We start from the raw sequence: 13,098 nt of genomic DNA, 5'->3' as shown, positions 1-13,098 counted from the left end.
GAAGTAAGGACCACTACACCGACAGGGTTAGAAATCTTTTCACTTACGAAGACCTATTTGGTGTATTCTGGACATAGGAAAACCATAATTACCATATTTAACAGCTTATAAAGCACAAGCCAAGCATCTTCCTTGCCTGTTTAATAATGTCCAGGTATCAGCCTTTTAATGGTATCTATCAGCCTTGAAAATATACATGAAATAACTTTTTAATTAACTTTTTTTACTGTTTATTTACTTTTGAGAGAGAGAGACACAGAGCTCGAGTGGGGGAGGGGCAGAGAGAGAGGGAGGCACAGAATCCTAAGCAGGCTCCAGGCTCCCAGCTGTTGGCACAGAGCCCGATGCGGGGCTCGAACCCATGAACTGTGAGATCGTGACCTGAGCCGAAGTCAAACGCTTAACCGACTCAGCCACCCAGGCACCCCTACATGAAATAACTTTTACAACAGTAGTTCTCAAGCTTTAGTGTGCTCAGAATTATCAGGAAACCTTGTGAAAGATGTGCATCTGAGCCAGGCAAGGCTGGGACATATATATTTTATCAGCACCTCCAGCCTCGTTCTGAAGTTTAAGGTCCTTGGAACACACCTTGAGAAAGACTGTCCTAAGGGCTTGCAGTGGAGCTACTCTTTCTTGATGCTTTCCAGGAAAAACCCAAACAAATGCCCTTCATTCAGCAGGAGCAGCAGAAGAGGAATAGTCAACTCTTGAATTACGATAGATTTCTCCTCCTAATCTAAATGACTCAAACAGATGCAGTTTCATTTGGCCCAGCTATATTATGTTCTATAAAAACACGAAGATTCACAAGTAAGCTCCAGATAGGGACTGATTTCCCTCACCAACTCTGATCACTAGGCTGTGATGGATTTAGTTCTCTAAGCAGCGAGTGATTTCTTCTTTGGCATGAGAGATTGGAAGTAAAAAGGAAAAGAGGAGTGAATAAAGGGAGGTGGTAATAGATGGTTTGCACTGCATACAATGTGGGCTGGGTATAAAGTTGTCCAGAGAGAACGGAAGCTGAGTTCTTCCATCACACATCTAAAGGTTCCTATAGGAGTCTAAACAACGTATGTCAGGTGGCTTAATTAGAAACTCCTGGACTGTGAGTTTCACACACTCATGGGTGGGCCAATGGCCATTTTAGTATTTAGGCTTCGGTCACATGAGATAATAGCAGTTATCCAAAAGCATTTGAGTGAAAACACACACACACACACACACACTTTCTCATGCCTTAAAATAAAGCCTTGCATTTTTTTAGAGTCTTTTTTTTTTTAAAGTTTATTTACTTAGAGAGAGAGAGAGAGAGGGAGAGGGGGAGAGAGAGAGAAATCTAAGCAGGCTGCTCACTGCCAGCGAGAAACCTATTGTGGGGTTTGAGCTCACTAACTATGAGATCATGACCTGAGCTGAAGTCAGATGCTTAACCTACTGAGCCACAGAGGCACCCCAAAGCCCTGCTTTTAAACACAGCATATCATGTTGTTTTTGAGTTTAAATATTAGGGAACACATTTCATTGATGATTAAAACAATGCTAAACATGGGCGCCTGGGTGGCTTAGTTGGTTAAACATCTGACTCTTGGTTTTGGCTCAGGTCATGGTCTTATGGTTCTTGAGTTCGAACCCCACTTAGGGCTCTGCGCTGACAGTGCAGAACCTGCTTGGGAATCTCTCTCTCTCTTTCTGCCCACCCCTTGCTTGTGTTCTGTCTCTCAAAATAAATAAAGTTAAAACATAATTTAAGGGGCACCTGGGTGGCTCAGTCAGTTAAGCGTCTGACTTTGGCTCAGGTCATGATCTCACACTCTGAGTTCGAGCCCCACGTCGGGCTCTGTGCTGACAGCTCAGAGCCTGGAGCCTGCTTCGGATTCTGTGTCTCCCTCTCTCTCTGCCCCTCTCTCACTCACACTCTGTCTCTCAAAAATGAATAAATGTTAAAAATTAAAAAAAAATAATTTAAAACAATACTAAACACTACTAATTATTTGAGGGGGTGTGGTGAACATTTGCTCTGTCCTTCCTCTAGGCAGTGTGCTAAAGGAGCCTAATGCCCCCGGATGGACACTAGGTAACTCTTCAATGGAATTTGAATTTTGTTATTGTTTATGGGTGTGATTCTGATTATGCTGGAAGCTGGAGGTATATTGTCAGCCATCTTTCAGGGTGGTAGTATTGCCCTGCCCTGTTTAATCAGAGCTTCTTAGAAGAAGTGGGCTCAGGAGTGATTTAAAATGAAAGAAGATGGATGTTTAATGAATTTCAATAAAAAAGTTCAATCATTTTTAAATTGAGAGTGGGTATGGAAACTGAGACCCATGGGAATTAAAGGAAGTGCTCAAAGCCATACAGATTGTTTTGTTGTTTGGGGCATTATGGGGCTAACAGACCTCACAGGCCTAACTTGGAAAAGATGGCAGGACATCTTGGCCCTGCCCTCATCGCTGTTCCCCTGATTTCGTGCAATTCCACTTGGTCATCTGTGTTCCACATAGGAAGTCGTGCCTATTTTCTGAATATTGAAGGTACAGTGTAAATGTAAAGTTTTTATAGTAAGGTACGCAGGACCAATACCTGTTTAAGTAAAGATCTAAATATTTTGCTGAGACATCGAAGTTAGTATGGATCCCAGGGTAAAAAAAAATCCAGGACAGGAAAGGCTCAGTCCTCTAGCACTGCCTGGCTACCTGGAGCTCTGGGCTGTGACCCTCAGCCCCGCCCTGCAGTATTAGCTCAGGACTCCAGAGCAGAGGCTGTGATTTACTGCAGGGCTGTGGGCAAGTTCCTGGAACCTGGCTGTCCTTCCCCTTCTGCGTTTGTACACCAGAGGGATGCTGCTGCTGTCTCCCGCACTGCTTCATCAGAGACACTGTGTGAAAGTAGCTCCTGTTTGGGAAGGTTTTAGAGCACACATTCCACCTCCCTGCTAATACAATTACTAACACTTTCTCGTAGGACAGGGCCAACTCTTCACCCTTTTTCTTCCTTTAAAAACAGAACAAAGGGTATCTTTTCTTGTCTCCCTGTGGCCAAAAAGGCTTTAGTGGTTGTTACCTCCTCAGAAGGTCAGTTTGCTGAGGTTAGCAGTATTCCTAGGCACACCACAAATAAACAACAATAACAACAAAAATTACTGCTGTGGTGGTTCTTAAGTTACAATAAGCAGACTTTTCTAACTGTAAAAACATGGCCCCAGCCTGTCTCCACACCACCTCTGTCCTCAAAAGTGCTAGGCCTGGGGTCGTAGAGGGGAAACCAGACTGTTTATTGGGGCCATCTTGTTTTGGTCATCGCCAAGGCTTTCCACAAGAAGCATTTAAAAAAATGTTTTGGAAGTAAGGTGACCTTTCAATAGCCAAAGAAGTACCTCTTAGCGCGCACAGTTCTGCGCACAGCCTGTTTCTCAGTTTGGAAATCCTTTAACAGTTTATGGAGGGCCACTCTTTAAGCCAATCCAACAGCTCCTTTTTCCATAACCTGATTTTAGAGGTGTTTCATTATCTCTAATTACTCGGGGTAAATGGTGATTACTCAGTGTTTTAATCATCAGTTTGGGCTGCAGTTACTCTAAACTCGGGGAAGCCCAGACTCCCATGGGTATTTTTGGAAGGAACGGCGACTAGTCGGTGCATGCTTTCTAGTACCTCTGCACGTGGTCCCCAGGTGAGCCCCGGCCGCTTCCCCGGGCTGGAGGCAGCACCGTCCGGGCCGGGGCAGCAGCTGTGGACTCCGGCGCAGCCCGGGCTTCCGGGACCCGGGCCTGCGAGGCGAGGCCCGGCGGCTGGATGGGAGGATGTGGGCGGGGCTCCCATCTCAGAAAGGCAGGCGAGCGAGGGCGGAGGGAAGAAGGGAGGGGCTGCCGGGGAAGAGGAGGAGGAAGGAAAGAAAGAAAGGGAGCGAGGGAAAGAGGGGGAAGGAGAAGATGCACGAGGGCAGAGGAGGAGGGAGGGAGGGAAGGAGAGCGGAGCCCTGTCCGGAAGCTAGGTGAGTGTGGCACCCGAGCCGAGGGACGAGAGCCTGAGACGCTGCGGCCGCTCGGGGCTGAGTAGCTCGCCTCTCTCCCTGATGGGATTCCCGTCCGCGCCGTCTCGAGCCTGCAGCGCCCCAGTCCTCGGTCCTTGCCCAGGTTCACTGCAGCCGTTCAGAGGTCCCGGGAGCTGCTGCTGGCAAGCCCGCTACTGAAGGGACCTATGGTGAGCAAGGCTACCTGGCGAGGGGAGCCGGGCAGAGGGGGCCGGGGAGCATCCTTGGGGGGAACGGCGGGGGGGCTCAGCCTGTGGCCACCGCTAAAGGTGGCTTATTTTTTCTCCAACCGTGGTGCTAGAGGTAGGGATGCTGGCGCTGAAAGGCACTTCCACGTCTTCTGCTGTCTCTACCCAGGCCACTTTCTCCGTCCGGCGGCCCCGGGCCATTTCCACCTTTGATAGGTTCGGAGCAGAAGGGAAGGGAAAAAGAGGAGCCTCTAGTTGCGGGTCGCTGGGAAAGACTGAGGGGTCCTGAGACGAACGCGTTGCGATTCCCGGACGGGAAGGGCCGGGAGAGAAAGGAGTGTCGGCTCCGAGGTCCTGAGAGTGTGAGAGGGCCGAGGGACCGCGAGGTGGAGAAAGAACACCTAACCAGGGCTGGTTCTCTCGCGGGGAGCGCGGTCCTGCAGCCTCCGGATCTTGCGCGCCGCCAGAGGGGCTGCGTCGAGGGGAGTGTCACCCGACCCGGCCCCCAGCCGGCGGGAGCCCCTGAGAGCACGCGATATGCCGCTGCACGACGTGCCTGCTGCACAAACTATTTTCATGAACTTGCAGCCTCCAAGGAGCCTCTCCCCTATCGTTTCCTGGTGTAGGGTTTGTAGGGACCATGGTCAGGATGCCTCGCGCTCCGGGCACGCGTCTTCCTGCGGTGTCGTGGCCCATGGGGAGTCGCTGGCGAGACGCGCTACGGACCCAGGCTCTTGCTGGTCCTCCTTGCCCAGAGCCGACTGGCAAGAGCCCTGGGATTCCTGGGTCCTTTTGGACCCCTCCCTGCGGGAGACGGGCCCGACGCTTCCGACGCTTCCTGGGCACCGCTTAGGTGGATGGACTGTGAAGATCGCAGTTTGTGGGCTGAAACCTTTGTGAGACGTTAAGCTCCCCCACCCCCTCCGCAAACGTAGACTTAGTAAACTGAGGCCACCTCTGGGCCAACTTCGGCGTCGGAAGAAGACTCAGGCGGGGAAGTAAAGGACAGTCGTCACGAGTTGCATCCCTGCCTCCCCCCACTCCCAAGAAAAAGTTCTGGAGACGAATATCCTTTTCGACGTTTATCTTTTTATTTCAAAAAATGAGGGGGGCGGACTGGGGGTGGAAAACGTGATTAGAGACGAATCCTACGGAATCTGAAATTGAAACGCAACCCGTTCTTGGTCCAGCCTCCGGGTTTTAGCGCCGCGCGCTACCGCCGCCGCCCTGGGAGATTCCTTGGGGCAGAGGATTGTCCGGGGATCCCGGGCTCCCGCCCCTTCCACCGGCCCTTCGCCCCGCGGGGACTTGCTCTTCCCGTCTGCTTTTCCCATTTCTACAGCTCCTCCCACGGGGCTTTTTTTTTTAGGGTTCCCGGCGTCTCAAATAACCCGTTTGCTCTCCCAGCCCTTTCTCAGTCAGACCCTGCGGTGGCACGGGAGCAGGAAAACCGGAGAGCCGCTCAAGAAGCGGCGCGGCGCTCCCGGGGCGCCGACCGTCGCGCAGCGGCGCCCGCGGCCTCCACACCCTGGCCGGCGGTGCCGGGCGGCGCCGGGCAGCCCGGGCTCGGAGGGAGGGCTAAGAGCTTGATTCCTTACTCTTCCTCAAAGGCTTCCCGCGAGTGCCCCCGAGAAGGAAACCAAGTTTGAGGGAGAGAGGCGGGCAAGTTGAGCTTCCCGTCTCTGAAACGACTGGAGGCTGGAACTGGGAAGAGCCGCAGGGAAGGGAGGCCGGGTGCAGTGGCCACGGGAGCGGGAGTCCGGGGCTCGGGACCCGGCGCGGGCCGGGGCCGACGCAGAGTCGCGCGGGACAGATTTTCGAAAAGGCCCCAGTGCAGAACGACCCACGCCTGCAGCATCTCCCGTTAGGCAGGACATCCCGGTAGTTCCTCGAGCTGTGGGTTGGTAGAATTCTTGAAGAAATATTTGCTGCGACTCTGCAGCTGGTGCAAAGGAGGAAGGGGGTGGGGGAAGGAAGTGGCGGGGGGGGGGGAGGAGTGGTGGTTTCAAAAATAAGACAATCTGGAGAGAGAGGGAGAGACGTAGACACAGAGGTCGAGCGCAGGCCGAAATCTGTTCACGGTTTTCTCGACTCCTTGGAACGCAGCGGGATTTCGTTTCTGCGCTGGGTCGGGAGTTGTAAAACCTCAGCGACATTAAGACCTGAAACTTGTGATGCGCTCTTTCCGCGGCGACGTCTCCTTTTGAGTCCTCCCCTCCGCCTTGAATGGCCCGCCGACCGCTTTCTTTGGGGATTTGCTTTGCTCGGAGAGGACCCCCCGGCCGACGCGGTGCGGAGATTCTCCGAAATGGGAGCGCAGAAAATAGCCCCACGGCCGCTCCCTCCCCACTTTCCCACACCGATCTCCGCCCAACACCTCCCCCTCCGGCCCGGTGCGTGACAGGGGTGGCAGCTTTGGGCTAGGAGCTCCAGCACCAGCCTGGCTCCTCTGAGCACTCGCAGGCGTTCGCCTGGGGGTGACCGGCTGTCGCTGGAAGAAATATCTGGCCTCGCGGAGACCCCGGGGAGGAAGTGGCGGGGTGCGTGCCCGTTTGTGTGTCCCGAAGCGCTTTCCTTTTTAAGTGCCCCTCGGTTGGTGAGGCTTTGAGCTGCCGGGACGCCGCCCCCGCTCCCGGCCCCACTTGAGCCGAGTTCGCGCCAAGAGGCGCAGCCCGTATCCTCCGGCTTCAGGTCGGGGGCGAGGGCCCGGCCCGCTGCACCGAACTCCGCAGGTAGAAGCGAGGACCTCGCTCCTCCGCGTACTGCTCCCGGGGACCGGCCGAGGGCTGCTCCGAGCGCCGCCCGGAGCTCCTCCCGGACCGCAGGCGGCTCTGGCGGCCGGCGCGGGGGTTGGCCTCTCCTCGAGGGGGCGGGGCCGCGGGGGGAGGGCGCGCGGGCCCTTTCACCGCCCGCTGCGGGAAGGGCGGGCTCCTCTGTGCGCGGGGCGGGCCCTCTGCGTTCACGTGACTCAGAGGGGCTGGAAGAAAAACAGAGTCTGTCTGCGCCAGAGTCTCATTATATTCAAATATTCATTTTAGGAGCCATTCCGTAGTGCCATCCAGAGCAACGCACTGCCGCAGCTCCTCTGAGCCTTTCCAGCAAGTTTGTTCAAGATTGGCTGTCAAGAATCATGGACTGTTATTATATGCCTTGTTTTCTGTCAGTGAGTAGACACCTCTTCCTTCCCCCCTCCTGGGATTTCACTCTGCCCTCCCCACCCCTGCTCGCCTTGTGTCCCTCCCGTCGGACCGTTTTTCCAGAGTTCACACTCCGCTTTCTGGCAGCGCTGTCGCTTTCTTCCTGGCCGGGCAGCCGCGGGGCTCTGAGCGTACCGGTTTTGTTTAAAGTGCTGCTTGCTCCCACTGGCGCTCTCAGATCGGGTGCGTTGCAAGAAAGGGGAGCAAGAGGGGGCTAAAGAGATGAAAGGTCCTCAGCCCCGGGTTGTACCTTCTGGGCAACCACACACACACACACACACACACACACACAGACACACACGCACGCACACTTAACTGGGGAGCACCTAGTGCCCCCGTGCATGTTCCCAGCTGCTTGTCAAAAGTCACAGAGGTCTCTCTCGGAATCATCCCACTCCCCCGCCCCCCTGCTTTCCTGGGAGTGAGTAGCGGGCGCGATCAGATGCTTTTTGCTGGGCATTTCAAACTCATCAGCCACAGTAAAATAAACCGTCAAGTCACTGGGTCAGCTCCCAGACCACGACCTCGGCCTCAGCCTCAGCCTCAGCCTCTGGACCCTGCCGCCCAGTGTCTTCGCCCACCCTCCCGCTCCGAACCAGCTGGAAGTTGTGGAAGGAAGGCGGAGGAAGAAGGGGGGGGGGGGGTGTGGAGGAAGAGGGAGAGAGGCTGAAGGTCTGAAGTGGAGAGCAGTGGCATTATAGGTCTCCCTCCCCCACCCTTTCTTACCCCCTCAATGTTAACTGTTTATCCTTGAAGAAACCAAGCTGAGATCATGGCTCAGATAGCAGTTGGGACAAAAAAAGATTAACAGGATGGAGGCTATCTGATTTGGGGTTATTTGACTGTAAACAAGTTAGACCAAGTAATTACAGGGCAATTCCTACTTTCAGGCCGTGCATGGCTGCAGCTGCTGATGGTGGGGGTGTGTGAGGGAGAAGACACAAACTTGATCTTTCTGACCTGTTTTACATTTGACCCTCCATCGCTAGCCTTATATGCATATGCAGAGACATCTCTATTTCTCCAGTTATCGGTGTTTATTTATTCTTTAACCTTCCACCTCCTCCCCCTCCCCAGAGACACCATGATTCCTGGTAACCGAATGCTGATGGTCGTTTTATTATGCCAAGTCCTGCTAGGAGGCTCGAGCCATGCTAGTTTGATACCTGAGACGGGGAAGAAAAAAGTCGCCGAGATTCAGGGCCACGCGGGAGGACGCCGCTCAGGGCAGAGCCATGAGCTCCTGCGGGACTTCGAGGCTACACTTCTGCAGATGTTCGGGCTGCGCCGCCGGCCGCAGCCTAGCAAGAGCGCCGTCATCCCAGATTACATGCGGGATCTTTACCGGCTCCAGTCTGGGGAGGAGGAGGAGGAAGAGCAGACCCACAGCGTCGGGCTGGAGTACCCTGAGCGCCCCGCCAGTAGGGCCAACACCGTGAGAAGCTTCCACCACGAAGGTCAGTCCCTGAGGAGAGTCTGGCGGTGGCGGGGTGGGGGGGGGGGTGGGGGGGCGCTAGTAGGGCTGGTTGGTGGGACAGTGGAAGCCCTGGGGGACAAGAGTTCAGGTTACATCAAAGCCCCAAATCCTGGAGGCCGGGAACAGAGCTGCTTACCTCCAAGAGCTGTGGCTGAATTTATTTTTTAGAGACAGGGGAGGGGTTTCGGGGGCAAGGGAATGACACCACTCAGACGTGGGCTAGCCCCCGCGGTGTGTTTTTGCTATATCAAAGTCTTTTCTGCCAGGTTTTCTGCCCGTTTTTTTCAAAGCACCTACTGAATTTAATATTACAGCTGTGTGTTTGTCAGGTTTATTCAATAGGGGCCTTGTAATCCGATCTGAATGTTTCCTAGCGGATGTTTCTTTTCCAAAGTAAATCTGAGTTATTAATCCACCAGCATCATTACTGTGTTGGAATTTATTTTCCCCTCTGTAACATGATCAACAAGGCATGCTCTGTGTTTCCAAGATCGCTGGGGAAATGTTTAGTAACATACTCGAAAGTGGAAGAAGAGGGAGAGGGTAGTTGTGTGCCTGTTTCCTCCCGCCTCTGCTCTGTTGGCCCCCCTTTTTCTTTATAACCACTTGTAAAGAAAACTGTGTACACAAAGCCAAGAGAGCTTTAAAAGGGGAGTCTGATGGTGGTGGAGTAAAGAGTTGACACATGGAAATTATTAGACATATAAAGGAGGTTGGGAGATCCTTTCTGTCTTTGGTGCTCGCTGCATGCTAGCTAAGTTTTGCTGGTTTGCTAGCTGCCCGTGTATCTGCTCCTTCAAATGAAAAGGTATGCTTCTTTCCCCAAATAGGCTTCCACTATGGAAGCAGAATTCACCACTCATCACCCAGTGCTTCTTGACTGAAGCTATTTCTTGACTTTTTTAACTCTCAAAAAAGTTAATGTGCTTTTTTTTTTTTTTCCTTTTCCCTTTTTTCTTTTCCTCCTCAACGGTGCCTAGAACATTTGGAGAACATCCCAGGGACCAGCGAAAACTCTGCTTTTCGTTTCCTCTTTAACCTCAGCAGCATCCCAGAGAACGAGGTGGTCTCTTCCGCAGAGCTTCGACTCTTCCGGGAGCAGGTGAACCAGGGCCCCGATTGGGAGCAGGGCTTTCACCGAATAAACATTTATGAGGTTATGAAGCCCCCGGCAGAAGTGGTGCCTGGGCACCTCATCACACGACTACTGGACACGAGACTGGTCCACCACAATGTGACACGGTGGGAAACTTTTGATGTGAGCCCTGCGGTCCTTCGCTGGACCCGGGAGAAACAGCCGAACTATGGGCTGGCCATTGAGGTGACTCACCTCCATCAGACACGGACCCACCAGGGCCAGCATGTCAGGATTAGCCGATCGTTACCTCAAGGGAGTGGGGATTGGGCCCAGCTCCGGCCCCTCCTGGTCACTTTTGGCCATGATGGCCGAGGACACGCCTTGACCCGACGCCAGAGGGCCAAACGTAGCCCCAAGCATCACCCACAGCGGGCCCGGAAGAAGAATAAGAACTGTCGTCGCCACTCGCTCTACGTGGACTTCAGCGATGTGGGCTGGAATGATTGGATTGTGGCCCCACCAGGCTACCAGGCCTTCTACTGCCATGGGGACTGCCCCTTTCCACTGGCCGACCACCTCAATTCCACCAACCATGCCATTGTGCAGACCCTGGTCAACTCTGTCAACTCCAGTATCCCCAAAGCCTGTTGTGTTCCCACTGAATTGAGCGCCATCTCCATGCTGTACCTGGATGAGTATGACAAGGTGGTACTGAAAAATTATCAAGAGATGGTAGTAGAGGGATGTGGGTGCCGCTGACGTCAGGCAGTCTTCGGGGACACACAAGTTCCCATCCACTCACCCACACACTACACAGACTGCTTCCTTATAGCTGGACTTTTATCTTTAAAAAGAAAAAAAAAAAAAGGAAAAAAAAAAAAACCTAAACATTCACCTTGACCTTATTTATGACTTTATGTGCAAATGTTTTGACCATATTGATCATATATTTTGACAAAATATATTTATAACTACATATTAAAAGAAAAAATAAAATGAGTCATTATTTTAAAGGTAAACTGTTCCTTTTCTCTTTAATCCGTTCTCTTTTCCTTCTGCCCCATCTCTTTTGAAAGAGATTTATGTGCCACCCCCGCCCCCCTCCAACCCCCCTGTTAAGGAAGGGCTGGGGGCAGGATGGAAGTCAGAGGGTGGTAACTAGAGGTGGTGAAGTTGGAGGGACAGGAAGTAAACTGATGGTAGAGAGATGGTAATTGCCAGGATGAATTGTTTTCCATTTCTATTTAATGTTAACAAGGACGCAGCATCCTCTCCCATCTGGATGACACATGCCTTGGAGAAACAGTGGGATGAAAGGAGTAGGCCAGATTAAAGACTCAGATTTGGGCTCCTTGTACATCTTCTGTTTTTGCTCACCTGTGAGAGGTGCGTCCCAGCTGAGTGTGATGGATAGAGTCTCAACTCTAAGGAATGATTCCCACTGCAGTTTTATGATAGCTAGGGTGTTTCCATTTATTATAGGCACCGATGATGTATTTTCAAACCAAAACTAATTTGTACATTCACATATTAATGTGTATGTGTGTGTGTGCGTTTGTTTTGACAGGCTTTGGGGTGGGGTGGGGGGGTGAAGTGGGTTTTATTGAATAGAACAAAAAATGTGCCTTACCTTTGAAAAGTTTGGTGACCAGTATTTTAATATACCACAGTGGTGGAATCCTCCAATGTCTCTTGGCTTTTGCCCCCTGTCCTTCTATTCCCCACACAAAGGCCTAAAATTCTAACAGATTGGGCTTGGGTGGCAATGGGATCAGATACTGAAGGGTCAAAACTGCAAAGTAGGCATTGTGAACACATTCTCCCATATGCAACACGAAGTCCAGTTCCAGCTCCCTTACCTCTCGGTGCTGTCTGCTCGCCCTTCTAGAGCTGGGCAGAGAGTAATGCATCTAGTGGATGTGCTCGCCCTTCTAGAGCGGGACAGAGAGTAATGCTTCTAGTAATGCATCTTCAAGGAGAAAGCTCAATTTTTGGCCAAAGGGAAAAAGGAAAACGCTAATGTGTGTGAGTCCCCCTCAGTTAAGGGATGCCTAGAACTACATGGATATAGAAGCTAAGAGGATCGGAGGAAGAGACCCTGGCTTTTTCTTACTTGCCACCAGCAGCTAAATTAAGCCCTGGAATTTTAGCCTGTGTAGGTTCATTTCTTATGTGTGTACTTTTCCCTGGGAAGGTTTGGGGCAAAAGCTTTGTCTATATAGTCTGTGTAAGGTGGGCTGATAGGAGTGCGTTTCTCCCTTGTGAAGGTGTAGACACCAGTGGCCGTGGTGGTGGTGGGGGGGGGCACCCCTGCATTCATGTACACAACTCTTCCCAGTGCTTTTGGAGGTGGGGTGGGTGAAGCAGGATTCATTTTTGTTTTTAATTACCGAAGCCCTACAATCCTCCAAAAGGAGCAGCTTAGTGGAAACCAATAAAAATAGAAGTGGAGCGGCTGCCAAAGCCCCAGCTCCCCGGAGAGCGCAGGTGGAGAGAGGAGATCAGAGCCCCAGGCAAAGGCAGCAAGACTCCAAGGTTCCTCCAAAACTCCCTGCAAAGAGGGATATGTGCCTCCCTCCTCCAGCCCCCCAGGTCGCTGCCCCTTTGATTAATGGTATAGAGGTCGAATAAATCATTTAGGGGAAGCCCATTATGGGTTCCCCTCAGGCGGCCTCGTTTTGTTTCACCAGATTTCCAGCAACTTTCTGAAATGTCCGTGTCATTGGAAAGGAACCCGCAGATCTCTAGCACTTGGACAAATTATCAGAGGGCGAATCCTGAGCCTGGTGGCAGCCAGGCTCAGGTCACTTTCTAGCAACCACCCTGCCCCCCAACCCCCCCCCCCCCCCCTTCTACTGGCTTATTTTCAGGAATGGATAATGTTGTTTATTTGTTCAGCCAAATATTTGGTCTGGGGAATTTACCGTGAAATTCTGTGAATTGCATATACCTAGTTAACAAAATAGTCCTAATGCCACAAATGTTAGCATGAAGAACAACGAGCTATGGCCAGCTTTAACTCTTTAAATTCTGTTTAAAGGCAGAATTTTGAAGTCATAGTCCTGAGGCCCAGGGACATAAGGAATTGTGTGTGGAGATGATTTAATTTAGGGTACAGTGTTCTATCTT

General features: G+C 52.1%; 1 protein-coding gene across 3 annotated transcripts; it reads left to right on the top strand.

Moving 5' to 3' along the window:
- Window positions 1–3,897: 3,897 nt before the first annotated feature.
- On the top strand, window positions 3,898–10,988 carry BMP4 (bone morphogenetic protein 4). 3 transcript variants are annotated; one of them, XM_027065737.2, is made up of 4 exons: window positions 3,898–3,990; window positions 7,256–7,380; window positions 8,545–8,871; window positions 9,872–10,988. In XM_027065737.2, the coding sequence occupies exons 1-4, from the start codon at window positions 3,929–3,931 to the stop codon at window positions 10,726–10,728; spliced, it is 1,371 nt and encodes a 456-aa protein (XP_026921538.1). In that variant the 5' UTR covers window positions 3,898–3,928; the 3' UTR covers window positions 10,729–10,988. The 3 variants fall into 3 exon arrangements, with proteins under 3 accessions (XP_026921538.1, XP_026921539.1, XP_053080441.1); XM_027065738.2 differs by having other exon boundaries at window positions 3,909–4,199; window positions 8,492–8,871; XM_053224466.1 differs by lacking the exon at window positions 3,898–3,990 and adding an exon at window positions 6,444–6,610.
- Window positions 10,989–13,098: the final 2,110 nt, after the last annotated feature.

This window comes from Acinonyx jubatus, chromosome B3, assembly GCF_027475565.1.
Source record: "Acinonyx jubatus isolate Ajub_Pintada_27869175 chromosome B3, VMU_Ajub_asm_v1.0, whole genome shotgun sequence".
In the NCBI taxonomy this organism is placed as follows: Eukaryota; Metazoa; Chordata; class Mammalia; order Carnivora; family Felidae; genus Acinonyx; species Acinonyx jubatus.
The sequence above is the reverse complement of the archived record's forward strand: the minus strand, read 5'-3'. Positions and strand labels throughout refer to the sequence as shown.

Coding starts and splice junctions, on each gene's coding strand:
- BMP4 (XM_053224466.1), top strand. CDS start 6,444: ATGGCCCGCCGACCGCTTTCTTTGGGGATTTGCTTTGCTCGGAGAGGA. Junction 6,611..7,255: donor ACACCTCCCCCTCCGGCCCG/GTGCGTGACAGG, acceptor TATTCATTTTAG/GAGCCATTCCGTAGTGCCAT. Junction 7,381..8,544: donor ATATGCCTTGTTTTCTGTCA/GTGAGTAGACAC, acceptor TATTATGCCAAG/TCCTGCTAGGAGGCTCGAGC.